The 17,162-nt window shown below is 62.3% G+C and overlaps 1 protein-coding gene across 1 annotated transcript; it reads left to right on the top strand.

Moving 5' to 3' along the window:
* The first annotated feature begins 63 nt into the window (after nucleotides 1-63).
* Nucleotides 64-15,432, top strand: KRBA1 (KRAB-A domain containing 1). The gene is made up of 18 exons (XM_082661556.1): nucleotides 64-112; nucleotides 503-622; nucleotides 1,283-1,417; nucleotides 2,034-2,189; nucleotides 2,908-3,039; nucleotides 3,246-3,428; nucleotides 4,335-4,490; nucleotides 5,113-5,331; nucleotides 5,818-5,991; nucleotides 6,483-6,584; nucleotides 8,712-8,864; nucleotides 9,413-9,595; nucleotides 10,399-10,593; nucleotides 10,676-10,807; nucleotides 11,739-11,843; nucleotides 12,274-12,513; nucleotides 12,767-12,856; nucleotides 14,033-15,432. The coding sequence occupies exons 1-18, from the start codon at nucleotides 79-81 to the stop codon at nucleotides 14,914-14,916; spliced, it is 3,393 nt and encodes a 1,130-aa protein (XP_082517682.1). The 5' UTR covers nucleotides 64-78; the 3' UTR covers nucleotides 14,917-15,432.
* Nucleotides 15,433-17,162: the final 1,730 nt, after the last annotated feature.

The following is a 17,162-nucleotide window of genomic DNA, read 5'->3' as shown; positions in this document are numbered from 1 at the left end:
CAGGACCTGGCCGTGCGGTTCTCCGAGGACGAGTGGCGGCTGCTGGGGGAGGGGCAGAGGGCGCTCTACCTGGACGTGATGCGGGAGAACTACGAGACGCTGGCCTCCCTGGGTGAGGGGCAGGCAGGAGCTGGCTGGCGGGTGGACGGGAGGCCGGGTCCCGAGTCGCTCTGGACCCTGGGACCCACCGGGCCTTGGGCTTTGCTTACACATGAGGTGGCGTCGGGAGCCTTGCGCTGAGCTGGGGGCCTCGCGGGTCTTCTATGCTGTCGTTTCTGTGGACTGTACTAGGGTGCTGGGTGTGATTCGGTGGGGGCCCTAACAGACTGGCAAAACAGCACTGGTCCCCGAGGTTCTGACCGTCCCTGGGGTTTGGGTGCTCATACGGACACACACGTGCACAGGTGCGTGGATTGCAGGTGCCCGGGCTGCTGGCGCGATCGCGTGTTGGGGGGCGGAGGCCGGCTTCCACTCCCGGGACTGTCCCTCTTTTCCTTCCCAGGGACAGTGGAGCTGCTGCCCCTCTCTGCCTTCCTGTGTCCCTCGGAGCCTGGAGGAGCCGTGGGGGGCGGGGGCTGTGCTGCTGATGGGCAGGACCCTCCGCGGGGAGGAGGGCCCCTGGGTGAGTAATCTTGGCGGACGAGGACAGGCCCTTTTGGGGTCCTGGTCCTCCTGGGTAGGCTAGGCCCAGGTGGACTCACTCGTGTCCTTCCCACGTGTCCTCAGCCTCTGGCTCCGTTCCTTCCGGGACGCTGTGACCGCAACCCTCCCCGCCTCGCCACACCGACCCCTCCATGACCTTTCACCCCTCACCCCTCTGGGCCGGGAGCCTGGTACACTGTTGCCCATCACATGAAGTGCTCAGAAGAAAGCTGGGGTCACCTTGGAGAGCTTTCCCCGCTTAGGCCCCCTTCCCGCCACCACCCGTGCAGAGCCAGCCTGCAGCCCCTGAAGGTCCAGAGGCTTTGGGCGGTGGATGTGGTCCAGGGGGTGCCAGGAAAGGCAGGGGCCCGGATAGTGGCAGGGCACGGGGAGGCAGCCCTCCTTGGCGGTCCCCTCGGAGGAGTAACAGGGAACGAGCGACAGGAGCTCAGTTACCCGTGGTCCCCAGCGTCCTGCTCCTGGCTGTGCCCTGAGCCCAGGTCCTCTTTGTCTGCGGACATGGGTCTCTCCTTTGCTGCCCCTCACGTGGTGGGAGGATTACATGAGACGCAGCATGACGCCGCAAACAGCAGCATGAGTGCCGAGCTAATGCGGGGGGTTCCCTGTGGCCTCTTGGCAGGAGGAGCCCCCCAGCACAGCCTGCACCTCAGCGCCCTGGTGCAGCTGGTGAAGGAGATCCCAGAGTTCCTGTTCGGGGAAGTCAGCCCTGAGAGCAGGGGAGCCAGCCTGGACGGGGAGGGGGCGAGCCCTGAGGGTGAGTCGACAGCGGGCAGGCCCTCTGCATCCCACAGGCAAGTTCAAGCTGTGGGCAGCGCTGTGCGCCTGCCCGGCCCCTGCCAGGCCCTGGGTGGAGTCGCCCCACTGCATGAACCCGGACGGCGTGCCTGTCCTCTGAGAGAGCGTGGATCGTGGTGAGACAGCAGCTTCTGACTCTTCTCTACTGGCTCTGCCTGGCTTCATCCACGCCCTTGGGGCCCCCGTCGTGCCGTGCCCTGCGTGGTGGGCGAGGCCAGCCCTGTTCTGTAGATGAGCGGCCAGGCCCCCCGAGCCTGCACTCTTCCCACCTCACCAGACTCTCCCTCCTTCCCCAAGCTCTGCTCGCCGGCACTCTCACCTCCTCAGGCGTCTGTCCCCAGCAGCCCCAGCCCATAGAGTTCCTTTGAGTCCGCTCAGCTGATGATGGGGTGAGAAGGATCTTATCAGAACAAGACCTAGACTATGAATCTACGGTCAGAGCCCAGAGATGACAGGGCGGAGGTTACTGACGTCCTGGTCGTTGTTAGTGGAACACGGCAGGGAAGGGCCAGGATGGGACAATGGTGGGGGCATTTTGCCTCCTGCAGGGCTTAATTCCAGTGTCCCGCCCCCAGCAGCAGCTGTGATGGGGGATACTTGCCCTCTCCGAGGCTTGCTCAGCTGCCTTCCGGACACACCAGTCGGCCGGCCTGGCCTGGCCGCCATGCCCAGCGGCAGCTCATCCCGCAGCCCGCCCAGAGCCAGGTGGCAGGGGAGCCCCCTCCCCATCAGTGAGTATGACCCAGCACGGGGGCCCCAGGGAGCAGGCCTAGTGCTGGGCCTCCGCCCGTGGGCCAGCGCAGATGCGGGGTGCTCGGCCCCACTCGCGGGGTGCTGTGTGCAGCGTGCCTGTGGCCCCGGACCTGACTCTCAGAGCTTCTTGCCGGGGCAGCGTTAATAGTCGGGGAGGGCAAGGTGGCCACTGCAATTTCTCTGGGTCTCATTTTATTTTAAAATTTTTGCAAATTATACATTTGTCTGAATATCTGTTTTTATCTGAAACGTTTCAAATTAATATGGCATAAAATTGGCACTCCTGAAAAACATACCCCATTTAGCCTGTAGTTTCAGGGGTCACCTGGCACCTTTGCCACGTGCCCAGCTTTGAGAAACATGTACAAGGCTTGGGCCTGCGTGTTGAGGCTATGGGCATATGACCTGCTGAGCCAGAGTCAGAGGCTGGGGGTGGGGGAGGGTCCCGGAGTGGACAGTCTTGTGCTTACCTTTACACCAGAAGGAAACAGGGAGAGACCCTGCCTTCCCCAGGATGGACTCCTGGAACAAGCCTGCGGGAGCTGGCTCTGCCGCAAATCCAGGTTCCCAGGACTTGGCTGCCCCTCAGGGATTTAGGGCCTGGAGAGGCCTGTCCTCTCGGGGGACCAGATCCTGCGTGACTTCTCAGGGTCGGGAGCTGGGGCTAGAGAGGCCCTCCTGTCTCTCCTGCAACAGAAACTGCTGACATGCCAAGGCCTGTGGAGGAGGAAAGCCCAGGGGCCCCCAGCCAGGAGCCTAGCCCTCCGACCTGTAGCCCCGGCAGGCGGAAGAGCCACAGGAATCAGGAGAGAGGGGCCACGGGGGCAGGTGAGGGGCTGCCTGTCCCGAGGGCGGGGCCTGCGCCGGAGCTGAGGGGGTGGGAAAAGGGAGGCGTCGTGTGGCTCCCACCTCAGCCTCCTGACCGCCCGGCGTGGCGCTCAGACGTCGCCCGCATTCTCACGGGTGGGAAATCTGACCCTCAAGGTCCCGCAGCTGCCGCACTCAGGGCTGCCCTGAGCGTGCGGGCCTTGCAGGAGCTGCAGGAACCTCTCCTGGGAACAGCCCCCTGCAAGGCCTCATCAACTGCCTGAAGGAAATCCTCGAGCCCGGGCCCCAGCACCCCGAGCGGCCCCTGCGCTTACTGCCACCAGCCCGCAGCCTGGGTGCGTCCCAGCTGACCGGAGCAGAGCTGCGGCCCGGGAGCCCGCCCTGGGCAGGTGAGTCCCTGCGGACCCGTCTCCTCGCGCCAAGGTTTCTGAGCCCGCGGAATTGCCCTTGGATGGATCCTTGTCTATAAATACAACATCCTCCCTGAGGATCGTCGCCAGCTTGGCCGTTCCAGTATCGTCAGTGTCACATTTCTGGAGCCAGATGGCTGTCTTAGGGGAGCAGCATTGGTCAGCTGGTGTAAGAAAGCTCAGAAATAGACTTTGCCCTGGGTTCTTTGGGTTCTTTACTCGTCCTGATATGGGACACCTGAGGAGGAGATGATGCGTGATGTCACTTCATGTTGACACGAAGTGGGATGCTTGCGGTGGGCTTGGGGGAGCAGGGTGACGCGGTGGGGGCAAGAGCCCCAGCCCTGGACCCTGACGCCTGTTAGCTGGGCAGACTGTGAGACGCTCCTCCAGGCTTTGAGCCTTGGTTTCCAGTCTGTAAAAGGGGATAATTGTTCCCACCTTAGAGGGCTGTTGTGAGGCACAGGTACACTGTGTGTGTGTTTGTGTGTGTGTGTGTGTGTGTGTGTGTGTGTGTGTGTGTGTGTAAAAAGCTTGGGCCTCCTCAAATTAAGTTCTGTTCAGGGCCCAGAGAACCATCTGCAAGCAGCAACCCAGTCCACCCACTTCCTTCGTTTGTACCCAGAGTAGCACCGTATGCTCTGCCCATAGGGTGCATTTTCACATCCTCCTTTCATCCATCCAGTTCTGGGAGGTGTGTAGACAGGCATTTTTAAACCAAGCACTAAGAAGACAGTGGCCTGTGCGAGGCTGAGTGAGTTGTAAGAGGACCTGCATCTCCAGATTTCTGGCCTTGGACCTTTTAACTGAATTCCCCTTTTGGGTGTTTGTCACCGAGCCTGAAGGCGCCGATTCAGGGGGAACGTGTGTTCCTTTTTTCTGTAGTGAAGACAGAGACAGCCTCAGGGCCTTGTCCCCTCCAGAGTCTGCTGAACTGTCTGAAGGAGATCCCAGAGGCCCGGGACAAGCAACCCAGCCCCTCAGGAGCAAGGGACCCATGGCTGCAGGAGGACCCAGGGGCCTGGAAAAGGAATTCTGGAGGTAAAGGCCACTGGCTGGGCAGGGAGGCCCCTGGACGCCAACCACTGCCTTTCTCCGCTCCAAGCAGGGCAGTAGGTGACCCTCCACAGCCAGACACTCGGGCGTCCACATCAGTGTGTCGGCTGGAGTAGCCAGACGTCAGGGATCGTGCTGTAAAAGGGCGTAGGCGTGTAGGAGGTGCAGCAGTGCAGTGACATTCCAGATTGGCTCTTACAGTAGGAGCTGAGGGTTCCAGAGGAAGCAGGGGATGGTTGGGAGGGAGAGAGACGGAAAATAGGAGACATAGCTCCAGGCAGTAGACGTGCCGGGTATCATTTTGACGAGGGGGTTCTTGTCACATTCGCACGGGCTCACCACTGGTCATCAGCGTCCCGGAACTTTGAGAAAGTCGATCTGAGACGGGCGCGCTGCCCTTGAAGGCAGGACCCTGGCTCGGTGCTGCCTGGGGTGGGCTGCTTGGCATCATCCCTCGGCAGAAATCCCTGGAGGCGAGGGTGGGACTGGGTCCATCTGCTGATGACTGAGCAGCGACGACCTTGGAGCCGAGGCGGCTGTGGAGGCCGGGGGCCTTGGATGCCCCATCCTAACCCTATGAGAAGGCCTCATGTGGGGCTTCCCACAGGGCCCCGCCCCTTCCAGACCCCTCCACCCGGGCCTGGTCCTGGAGCTGGCAGCGTGCTCTCTGCAGTGAAGGTGGAGGACGGCTGGGCCCAGGGGCCCCCAGAGCCCACAGCCTGTGAGCTCAGCAAGCGGACCCACGGCCCTTCCGCCGCGGGCAGCCCTGGGGACAGTGGAGGCACCGCCCGTGTCCAAGTGCCCAGCTGGGGCTCTGCCGCTCGAGGTGAGGCCTGGGCTTGTCTGCTCGAGTCTTCCCGGGTGGGGTTCTCAGCGCCCCAACAGAGTTCTGCCAGCCCACAGGGGACGGGGCAGCTGCCTGTCTCCTGGGTGGAGAGGCATTCACCTGGCCGTCCTTCCCAGGCAGTTAATCCCTTCCCTTAATTCCCGTCCTCCTTAACCCAGGCCCTTGCCCAGGAAGCCTTCCACTGTAAGGACCGTGGTCTTGCAGAGAATTCCCAACAGTTGGGAAGCTGGCCCCTACGTGTGGCTCTCCCAACGCTGCCCCTGGGCCTGAGTACAGCTGGCGTTGCTTCCCCAGATTGGGGAGCAGAAAACAGATCAGAGCCCGCACAGAAGGGTGTCCTGCCCGGCAGGCTCCCACGCCTGGTACAGGACTCGCCACCCCTGCGGAAGGCAGGCCAGGCAGCCAGCCGGGGCTGGGCCGGGGGGATGGGCCAGAGATGGTGATGGGGCATCTCCCCTATCCCAGCCGGCAGCGCCTCGAGCTCACCCCTGGAAGCCCTGGAGGCCTGTCTGAGGGGCATCCCCCTGAGTGGGTCGTTACCTTCCCAGCCGCCGGCCAGCTCTTGGTCCCAGAGCCCCCAGCCAGGAGACCCTGGGTCTCAGAGGCCCGAGCTGCAGCGCCTCGGATCACACAGCAGAGGTAGACTACGTCATGGGCTCGGGGTGGCGTTTGCCCCTGTGCACAGAAAGGGGGATGCCAAGGACACCGTCAGGTCCACCCTCCTCATCCCAGGCCTCAGGGGTGCAGCCCTTCTCCCCCAGCCCCCTCTCACACCTACCCCCAAACAGCCTCTGCATTTGGTGGAAGCCAGTTAAACTCTTCTGCCCACTGTCTCCACTGAGAGGTTCACCTACCCTCTAGGCCCACGAGACCCGTGGTTGGGTTTATGTGGGTTGACGTGCTACAGGATTTTAATCAGCGCCACGAGTGCCCTCACCTAAGGGGAGATCCCAGTGGGAAAGGCGTTGGGGCCGGTCTGGGCGCCCGTCCACAGCCCAGGGCCCAGGGGACCTCTTCTCCTGTGGTTTTCCCATGATGCCAGCTGTGCTATTTCCCGCAGAGGTGGTCTTGGGGCCTCTTCTGGCTCTGGGCCTGCGGGGCTGCATGAGAGACCCCTGCCCTCCCTGCAGGATCCCAAGGTACCTCCACCAGCTTCTCTTCGTCCAGCAGCATTGACGGGGACCTGGATTTCCAGAGCCCTGAGGGCAGCCAGGGGCATCGGCCTGGAAAAGGTGAGCTGGCCGGCCTGAGGCTGGGAGTGGATTCTGGGGAAGGACGGGAGGCGTGCCCTGCCCACCGCCATGTGTCCGGCCCAAGCAAGTCAGGCCATCGTGCCCGGTGCTGGCAGCAGAGCGGGGATGCCACGGCGGGAGCAGATGCAGGACCTGTTTTGGGGGGCGGGGGTCTCTCTTAGTGACTTGGCTCAGAAGGGGCAGGACGACAACTAAGATGTCTTAAAAAGTAAAAAGATCTCCTTTAACATCAAATTCTTCCTTATCCCAGCCACGAAGAAGTCAGTGTCTGTCATATTCACTGACTTTCCAACTTAAGGAAAAATGTCATGAGGTTTGTGTGAAACCACCTTAGAGGGTGTGTTTGGTGGCTGTGCGTCGGGGTGCCTCCTCGCGGAGGCCGCCATGTGAGCTGTCCCCTCTTTGGGACCTTGCAGGACTGGACCTTTTTCTCCACCTGTGCTCTCTGCCTGCCTTGTCCATGGACACCCGGTCCCCGGGGCTCTCCTCTGTGTTTTGGCCTCACCCACTGTCAGTGGAAAGGCCTGGAGCTGCACCCAGGGCTCTGCGCCAGGCCAGCTGGGGCCATCGGGCCGGCCTGGGTCCTCCAGTGTCCCTGGGCCTGGGTCCCTGCACCTGCCGCGGGTTAGTCCCTTGGGTGGGTGGGGGGGCTTTACCTCCCAACATGCAGCCGAATTTTCTTTTTAATTTTTAGTTCTTAGTAGGTAATAGATCGTTCAGTCTTGCTTAAAAGCTGCGGAAGGTTGCAGAGGAAGGGTGGCGTCTGCCTCCCTCTGCTGCCCTGTGTTGCTGAGCCACCGCTGCCGTGACTTCCAGGGACGCTGCGTGTGGCCCCGCATCCTGCGCGCAGCTTCTCCACCGTGCTTTCTGTCTTCATGCTTCCCTTTGGCGTCTTCCCACCTTTGGTCTTAGCATCCTCAGCGCTGTGCTGCCCCCTCCTCTCTTCCCCGCAGCTGCGCGGTGGGCTGCGGTCGGTACCAGGACATTCCTTCTCGAGCATCCTCTGTCAACAGACCTGGTTTTCTAAGTCACCCAGACGGCGGGCGATCTCACGCCGCCTTGTAGAAGCTTCCAGCCCAGCTCCCCAGCTCCCCGCGTTGCCCCAGAACTCAGCAGCGTCCGTGGGGAAAGCTGTGTGTGGGGTTCCTCTCGTGACTTTGCAATTCCAGCTTCACAGGGGCCTGAAGCTCTGGAAGTTTCTCTTTTCTCCTGCTCTGCCTGGCCCAGCATCGGCAAACGCCTTCAGGGAAGAGCATGGCTGAGGTGACAGCTGACCCAGGAAGGGCCTTTTCTAGAATTTCCGTCCAGGGACTTCCCTGGTGGTCCGGTGGTTAGGACTCTGCGCTTCCATTGCCGGGGGCGCGGGTTCAGTCAATGGTCGGGGAAACTAAGATCCCACGTGCTGCGTGGCACAGCCAAAAAAAAAGAAAAACAGTTTCAGTCCATCTAGTTCCTATCGTATCCACAGCTCTGTCACTAGAAATACGATTTTGGCAATTTGGTTTTTTCCCAAGTTGAAAGGCATTAGCGTTGCCTTTTTTTTTTTTTTTTTTTTTTTTGCGGTACGCGGGCCTCTCACTGTTGTGGCCTCTCCTGTTGCGGAGCACAGGCTCCGGACGCGCAGGCTCAGCAGCCATGGCTCACGGGCCCAGCCGCTCCGTGGCCTGTGGGATCTTCCCGGACCGGGGCATGAACCCGTGTCCCCTGCATCGGCAGGTGGACTCTCAACCACTGCGCCGCCAGGGAAGCCCACGTTGCCCTTCTTGACCTGCTCCATCCTTGGCCTTTCCCTCTTTGAGTAGCGAAGGCAGCCTGACGATGTTCCAGCCTCAGGGCCCATCTCCCCCACCACAGCCCGCTGACCAGTTTCTGTGTAGGCGGCCGAGCTGGGGAGGCCTCTCCCAGGGCGGCCGGGAGGCAGGAGTGATGGGTTTGGGGCCAGGTCCGCCCCCACCCCCGGGTGCCCTGAGCCGGCGTGACCGGCCTCGGGCCCTGCGCCTCCTCCAGTAGCTCCGGCTGCACCGGACACAGGGCACAGGCGAGGCTCCTGCGGTTCACAGGACCGAGCTCTGACCAGCCAAGACCGCGAGCGTTGGGTTTTCACAGGAAGCCGCGAGGGAAGCTCCCCGCTCCAGGGCCTGGAGAACTGCCTCAGAGAGATGCCTGCACCTGGGCCGCAGCCCACCTGGCCCTGCTCCTCGGCAGGGCACAGGGGGCCGTGGAGGGTGGAGCCCAAGAACTGGACGGCGGGCGTGGAAGGTAAAGCGCTGCCCGGCGTCTGAAGGATCTTGAGGCTTCTGGAAGGTTCCCCGGCAGCCTTCCAGAGCAGCTGGAGGCCAGCACCAGGGACCGCCCTGGGCGCTGCCTCCCCAGAAGCTGGTGGGCCCCCATCCCAGGCTGAGATGAGATGATGTCCTGGAAACGGCCTGGGCAGAGGCTTGGCGGCGGTGAGGCGGGACGGGACACCCAGCCCCACGGCTGCTGCTCCAAATCCGGGCCTGGGCCGGGGCCTGGGCCGCAGAGTGTCTGTGTCCTGGCTGTCGGCCCCACGTGCCTTGGCGTCCAGCACGGCCGCTGAGCTGTGGGGCTGCTGGGAGTCTGGGTAGCTGGGTCGGGGCATGAGGAGATCCTGGGGGATTCGGGAGGCTCCGGGAACGTCTGCGGGGCTGTTGTATGACGCGCTCCAGGAGCTTGTGAGCCCGAGAGTCCAACGTGACAGAAGTTGTTCTCTGTCCAGTGACTTCCTGGCCTCGGTGCCAGCACGGGGCCCCCGGGCTGACAGGCCTCTTGGCTTCTCATTGAAACAGGACTGAGGGGCGAGGCCTGTGAGCCAGCCCACCTGGGACAGCGAGGGGGTGACGTGCCCACCAGGAGCCTCCGCCTGGCCAGCCCACAGGCACTTGCCCCTGGCACCATCCCTGCCTGCCACCAGCAAGGTCCCAAGGACCCCGGGGCCGCCAGGCCAGGACCGTGGAGGTGGCTCCCAGATGGTGAGCTGCCTCTGCCCCGGAACTTGCTGGCGTGTCTTCCCTCCCGGTAACGGTGTTTGATGAGGGAACAGATGTCCCCTTCCCTCTGTACTCCTCTGTTCCTTCCTTATCTCACCCATTCGGGACTGCCAGCTGGAGTGTGTGTACATTTCCCAAAGACTGCTGGCTGGAGCACCCCGAGGTGTGCTGAAAAGAAGTGGGGAGAGCACTGCTTTTATCCAGAAGTTGCGTTTCTCTGGGGGAAAGACTGGTGGTTTCCTCTGTTGTACTAGTTGCCTGGGGGTGGAGGCGTGTGTCCTGCTGCTGCAGCGTAGCTGAACTCACAGCAGAATTCCTTCCTAGACTTGCTGAGGTGGGCTGGTAGGGTCTGACTCACTTGAATAAGTACAGTATTTCTAATACTCCCACCAGGCAAGAAAGAGCTGGTTTGGAGGGCCTCCTGTGGGCATAACTGAATCTCTTCTCAGGCTGCAGGTCCTGAGTGAGTGCAAGTAGGGGGTGCTGCCTAGCTTATAAGACCCAAATCCTGGCTGGAACCAGACTGCTAATGGCTTCCAGGGTCTTGAGACTTCTGGAAGGGTCCCCGGCGGCCTTTCCAGAGTGACTGGGGACCGGGCCGGGCTCTGGCTTTGCATCTGTCCACTCCCCATGGCCAGAGAGGACGCTGTTCAGGGTCCACCAGAGCTTGTATGGGGCTGAGCTGAAAAGGGACCAGCTCCACGAGCCCGCCCGTTTAGGCAGAGGGCCCTCCTGCCGGGCATTGGGCTGATGGACAGAGGGCTTCTTTATTGCCATTTGCCCAGGGCCAGCCACCAAGCCCTCCCCACTCCACTGCCTGGAGAACTCTCTGAAGGGGATTTTGCCCGGGGGGCCCCTGCGCTTCGCCTGCCTGGCTGACCCTGTCCCGGGCCCCAGCCCCAGCCCCAGCTCCAGCTCCAGCAGCTCAGAAGGAGAAGACCCAAGGCTGGAGCCTGAGCTCTGGCAGCCCCTCCTGCAGGGTGAGCTTGTTGGGGAGAGGAGAGCCGGCAGCCCCGCCCCAGGGTGCAGGCACCGCCCTGACTCCGGCTTTGTCTGTGACAGAGAGGGACCGCCTTCCCAGCTGCAAGGGCCTTGGCCCTCCTTCCCCACGCCCTGGCGGCCCTCGCGCTGGCAGCAGCCCTGGTGAAGGCCGGAGAAGAGGCGAGACCGGGGACCACCGTGGTCTCAGTGCAGGTGAGCCTGGGGTCTCCTGAGAAGGGGGCGTGTCCTCCAGAAGGGCCAAGGGTCCAGAGACTGGGTTCTCTGAGTCCCACCCATCACTTTGCCTGACTCTTGGCCAGAAAGTTCTCTACTTTTGTCACGCTTGAGTTCCCCATAGGATGAGCTGTGTCCAAGAGAGAAGGCGGGGACATTGAGGCACATGGGGCCCCAGGAGTGTTAAATGAGTGTGTTTAATTGGAAAGTCCGACAGTAAACTTGATATATATATATATATATATTTTTAATATGTGTATATACTATATGCACATTACACACACTTAATAACATATGTACGTATATATACTGTTGTGTCGGTCCCAGTATATCGATAGTGAAGCTCTCAGCTAGGAACACCTGGGGCCCTCACCCCAGCTCATGTTACTCGTAGCGGGCCAGCCCCACACACTGGAGCCCCACTGGAGCCAGCGTTGTGTGCTGTAGGACGCACTTCGGCAGAAACCGTCAGGGAACTTGGAGGCACAGGATGTATTACTTGCAGGTCGTGGAGGTTACGTGGCACGCCCACCGGCAAGGTGCGGGGGAGAGAGCGTGCGCAGCCCTGACTGTGTTTTTATTAGGGTGGAGGGTAGGGTGTCTAGGGTTTGGCAGGTTCACTCTTTATTGGCTTATTTAAAGCATAAGCGTGGAATTGGGGCCCAAGAAGGGAGAAGTAGGGTCACTCAAGTGGTCACTGATCTAGGTCACCCAGATCTGGGGGCTGCCTGCTTCCTTACCTGGTTGTGTTGCCAGTAGCTTTGGCGGTAAACAGAAACAGTGTCACAAGTGAGATCCCTCCACCTGGGGAAATGAAGCAGTCGTCCCGTCAGGAAAGCTGGAAACGGCTGCCTGCTACGCCAGGCCTCCGCAGTTCTCAGTCGGAGCCTGACCCAGTGTTTGCTCCCAGCAGGAAAAGCAGAAGAGAAGGTGGGAGGCCGGTCCCATCCGCCCTGGAGAGAAGTGTGCTTGGAGAGCCCGGGCCTGCCTGGTCCCCTGGGCAGCGCCGGAGGAGGTAGGGATGGGTGGGGTGCAGGGTCGGGGAAGGGGGCTCCCCCACCCCCGCACTCAGGCCGGTGGCTCCGCCCACCGCTTGGCCTCTGTGCAAGCCCCGGCTGTACCCACATTCCTCACCGGCTGTGGGCCTGTCGGGAAACAGCAGAGGGGGCCAGGCGTGGACCCACAGGGCCTCCATCAGGTCTCCAGAGGGGCCTCACTGGGGGTGGGAACTGCAGGCATGGCGCTCTCCAGCCCCCACCTACTGGGAGAGCCAGAGGCATCATGCCGGAGCCGCAGAGGACTCCGGAAATAATCTGGGCCACCCTCGTCCTGTGTGCCCTGGTGCCCAGAGATGGGCATCCTAACGAGCCGAGTGTATCCCTCTTGCGTCTCGTTTAACCCGTATTTGAAAGTTGAAAGTTTGGTGGTTTTGGGTTTGTTTTTAGGTCGTGTCCAAGTATCCCCGGTCAGAGTGGCTCTGGGAAGACGATGTGTATCCACACCCCAAGGGCTCTGTGCTCTTCCTGCGGGGGCAGCTGTGGACCCTGCCTCTCAGCTGGAGAAAAGGTCGGGGTCTGGGCCCTGCCAGCCTCCTGGGTCAGCCTGTGGGCCCCTGTCCTGGAATCCGACGGCTGGTGAAGAGTCCAGGGGCCTGGGGCCCGGAGACAGAAGCCCAGGTGTTACAGGTGAGCTGGTGGCTTCCCCGCCCCCTCAAGTATCGGGAGCCCTGCAAGCACGGGGCTGGCGGGGCCTCAGCGTCTGCACGGCCACCCACCCTCTTTCCCCGCTGCTTAGCTCACTGTGGCGGGGTGGGCCAGCCAGACCCCTGGGCTCACAGCCTGGGAAAGGCGTTTTCATAACAGCCTTCCAGGCTCGTCTGGGTCACAGGCAGGAAGAGTCTCAAGTTGAACTCACTTCGGCTTGCTTATTTCATCTCAGGGTTTTCCTCCAGGACTAGTGGGCTGTTTCATAAGAGTGTGCAGACCCTTTTTAGAGGCAAAACAGACATTGAGACTTTCCCCAGAATAGGTGCGTCCAGGATCAAAGCTCGGGGTCTGAGGCGGCTTTAGAGGACAGAGCGGGGAACAGGCGCAGTAGTGAGCGGCCCGGCGGGGGCGTCCCCAGAGATGTGGCTCTGCGTCACCCGGCCCCGAGGAAGCTCTTCCCTACACCACGTCAGAGACCCGCCTCGGGAGGGCAGGGCTCGGCCCCTGGTCCGCTCTGGGCCGTGCACCCAGATCCTCACACTTGAAGCCTGCGGTGGGGGGGCTCCGTCGTGTCGTGGGCTTGGCGCCCCTGCAGGTGCAGCTGCTCTATCGGGAGCGCTGAGCTGGCCTGAGGCCAGCAGCCGCGCTGCTGCGCGACGGGTAGAAGGGCGCGTAGGACAGCAGCACTATCGAGGGCCCTTAGCCGAGGTCCTTCCTGAAGCACGTGGCCGGGCATCGTTTGGGTCCTTGGGCTCCAGTCTCCGCTTTTTCTGTTTGAAGCTCTGGGGTCCTGAGAAGCGCAGGCCAGAGCCGGGCTGGGGACTCAGACGTGGCCGGAGAGCAGGTCTGTCCTGCAGCTCCGGGTGGTAACGGGGCTTCTTTATGGGTGGAGTGCATCGGGTGGAGACCAGTTCCAAGGGAACTTAGGGTGAAGGAGGAGGTGATTTTTTTTTTTTTAAAGTAACTGAAGACTTAAAGTCCTATGTCTGTAACTTCTGAAGAGGGAGGGCAAAGGTCAGGAGGGAGTGGGGACGCTTGTGGTTTACTGGTGACCAGTAGCACTGGGTGCTGATACAGCTCCCTCGTCACCCCACTAGCAACACCTGGGACCCAGGCTGGACTGGCCCTCCTGGGCCCTCTCCAGATGCTGCCCACGGTCTTGGCCTCATACCATCTGCGGCTTCTCCAGGCCCTGCCCACTGACTCCCAAGGGCAGAGTTACTCGGGACATCAGTAGGGCCCAAAGGTGGCATAGAGAACCCACCTTTTCCTAGAAGATGGGAAGGCCACTGTCCTAAGCAAGCTTGGTTACCATGGAGACCCGGTCTGTGATTTAGCCTGCCTGTGACTCTGGGGAACAGCCATCCATAATTCCCCATTCTGAGTCACTAGGATCCTACCCGTCTGAAGCCCGGCCTTAGCTGAAGGGACGGACCCTGGGGGGAGAGAAGGTCCTGAGCCTTCAAGGACCCTCACCCGCGTACCGCTCTGGTTTCAGCCGGGACCCACCCGAGGCCCCTTCCCGGAGATCCGCCTGGGCCTACCCCCGGAGCCGCCATCCCTGGGGCTTTGCCGCACGCCTCCCCACGGCCACCGTGCCCCTGCGCGAGTTCCTTGCAGCACGAGCTCCGCGGCCTCGGTGCCGCCCTCTCGGAGAAGCTGGATCGGCTGGCCGGGACCCTGGCCGGCCTGGCTCAGGAAGTGGCCGCCGTGAGAACCCAGGTGGATCGGCTGGGGCAGCGCCCGTGGGGCCCGGGGACGAAGGGCCTCCTCTGGGGCCCTCGCTGGACCGGTGGCTCTGCTCACAGACACCCGCCCTACTGGAGGCACAAGGGCCCCCGCAGGCTGAGACCGAAGATCTTGCGGGGCCAGGCGGAAGGCTGCAGGGCCGGCGACTCCTCAGGCCTGGCCAGCGGGAGGCCCCGCCTGGTGCCTCAGCTGCCCCCGGACGTGCCCCTGGCAGAGGCTTCTGGGCCCAGCTCCGGCCCTCTCTCCTCGGCATGCGGCAGCCCCGCTGTGCTGACCGCTTGTCACCCCCTCGGACTCCCGGAGAGCCACTGGAGCCCCCCACCCCCTTTGCTGCCTGCTGCCCCACCCCTCCAGGTGGCCGCCAGTGCAGGAGCAGAGCCTCGGGCTGCAGCAGCGGCACCGCCCAGGACCCTAAAGTGGCCCAAGGATCCAAGCAGCCTGTTGGCGGGGCTCCAGAGAGCCCTTGAGGGGGAGCTGTGGGGTGGGGAGCACAGGGACCCCGGGTGGGGGCCCCCTAGCCGCCGTCTTAATGGGCTGCATCCTTCCGAGGATGCCCCACCCCTGGCCTCTTCTGGAGGCCGGCCTCCGCCCTCGGCCCCCTGCAGCAGAACCTTCCCTGTGTCTGGACTGTGAGGGGGCCAGGGGTCTGCCCTTGGCCTGACTGCCCCAGACTTCAGGATGCCTGTTGCTCAGGGAGGTGCGTTCCCCAGCCACGCCTCTGGCTTTCTTGACTCAGGTTCGTTTAGATGTCGCTTCCGCTCCTGCCCTTCGTGCTGGAACTGCCAGCGCCGGCAGGGGGTGGTATGCGTACACGCGTGCGCACACCACGTTGCCGGGGCGCTGCGAGCCACTGCAGGGGCGCCACGCAGGAGAGCCCCTCTTCCCGCCTGCTGTCCTGACCTCAGCGCTGAGAAGCCATGGCTGCCCTCTTCCTGGCGGATGGGGGCTTAGCTTTCATTTGGGGCAGAACTCCACCCCTTGGTCTAAGCTGGATATACCTGTGGTGGATTCTAAAATTACTGACCCTGGTTGCTAATGAAAAGGCCCATGGCTCCTACAGAAAGGAGTCCAGAGGGGCCACACCAGCGCATGGCTGTTTGGTTGTCACCAGCACTGGGGACAAGCCTGCCCTCCCAAAGCCTCCAGAGAATCAGCAACCCCCTACCCCGCCCCCCAAGCCCCCTCCGCGGCTGGGAGAGGAATTCGCACACGACTCCCTGGGAAAGAGCAACACGTGTTGTCTTCCTGGGGCCGCAGTAACAGTACCACAGGCCAGGCGCCCTAAACAACACACACTTACATCCCCGCGGTTCTGGAGGCCAGATGTCCAAGGTTGAGGAGTTGGCTCCTTCTGAGGCTGTCCTAGGCCCCTCTCCGTGGCCGGTCGCTGACCGTCCTCATGTTCGCAGTGTGCTCTCCCTGAGCTCATGCCTCAAATGTCCCTTTCGTCTGAGGACACCATCCTCATGCCCTGACTAACATGATTACTTCTGTAAAGACCTTGCCTCCAGCTAAGATCACGTTCGGTGGTACTGGGGTTAGGACTCCAATATACGATCCGCGGGAGTTGTGCACACTCCAGCCCCTAACACACGTGAGGGGCTGAGCTAAACTTGGGTTCCTCGTGGGGGAAGAAAGCATGAGCGGGGTCACTAGGTCTGCTTTCCCGGCGGCCACCAGCCTGCCCTGGGCCCCGCCCCTCAGGTGGCACTTGGTGTAGCACGGGGAACGGCCTGCCTGTCGTCTGCCGCATTTCCCTCCCGAGGGTCAGATCTTCTCTCCTGATCTTTCCCCGCCTGAGTCCTTACTTGATCTGAGGAATCCTCGGGATGGTTGTGCACACATGTCATCCGGGAAGGCCCTGTGGCGTGGTTAGCTGTGCTGTCAGGGAACCCGGGTGCAGCGCTGAGGCCCAGGCCGACTCGGGGCCAGAGCGGCTGTAGCCACGATGGGTGCTGAAGGGGGGCCTTGTGGCTGCTGTACCCAGTGCGCCCCTAAAGTCAGGGTCTTTGGGGACACACGCCGGGCCTGGCCTGTGCTCCTTGCTGCCTCTGTGGAGGGAGCAGGCCACTCATGCCGACGGCAGTAGCCTGCAGACAGACCATGGGAAGGGGGTGTTAGAGCAGTTCCAGGACTAGTCCCAAGGTGACTGTCTCAGAAGCTAGTGTTCGTCAGATCATGTAAGTAGGATGTTTAAGAGACAGTCTTCACAGTTAGCCATACTTTTTTTTTTTTTTTTGCGGTACGCGGGCCTCTCACCGCTGTGGCCTCTCCCGTTGCGGAGCACAGGCTCCGGACGCGCAGGCTCAGCGGCCATGGCTCACGGGCCCAGACGCTCCGCGGCATGTGGGATCTTCCCAGGCCAGGGCACGAAGCCGTGTCCCCTGCATCGGCAGGCGGACTCGCAACCACTGCGCCAGTAGGGAAGCCTCCGGTTAGCCATACTCGATGGAGAATAAGGAACAGAAAAGTTCTAGGCTTTCCACTCAGGAAAATGAGTCCAGCTCGTTCCCAGGCTGTGCAGGAGCGACGCTGGGCCCGTTTCAGAGCCAGTAGTAAGGGTCTGGCGGCCTGGCGGGGAGAGGGGTCGGTGCGGGCGAGGGGCCCTGGCCTCGCGGAGGAGGCCTCCGCCCATCCGCCTGCCCATCACCCTGGGCGGCCTCCCCTCCGCGCGCCCTTCTCAGCGGGGGGACGGGGCGGGGCGCGCCGTCCTCCTCTGCGTGACGTTTGAAGGCTCGGTTTTGTGGGTTTTACAAATCAGCCTGCACGTCAACGCGCGAGGGAGCACGCGGGCCCAGAGGCCAGGAGGAGCGGTTGCTCCGGGCTGCGCGGGCCTCCTGCTGGCGCTGGCGGGGGAGCGCGCACGGCGGCGGCTGCGG

This window comes from Grampus griseus (assembly GCF_964374135.1).
Source record: "Grampus griseus genome assembly, chromosome: 9".
In the NCBI taxonomy this organism is placed as follows: Eukaryota; Metazoa; Chordata; class Mammalia; order Artiodactyla; family Delphinidae; genus Grampus; species Grampus griseus.
The sequence above is the reverse complement of the archived record's forward strand: the minus strand, read 5'-3'. Positions and strand labels throughout refer to the sequence as shown.

Coding starts and splice junctions, on each gene's coding strand:
- KRBA1 (XM_082661556.1), top strand. CDS start 79: ATGCGGGAGAACTACGAGACGCTGGCCTCCCTGG. Junction 8,865..9,412: donor CTGGACGGCGGGCGTGGAAG/GTAAAGCGCTGC, acceptor TCATTGAAACAG/GACTGAGGGGCGAGGCCTGT. Junction 12,857..14,032: donor TGAGACTTTCCCCAGAATAG/GTGCGTCCAGGA, acceptor CTCTGGTTTCAG/CCGGGACCCACCCGAGGCCC.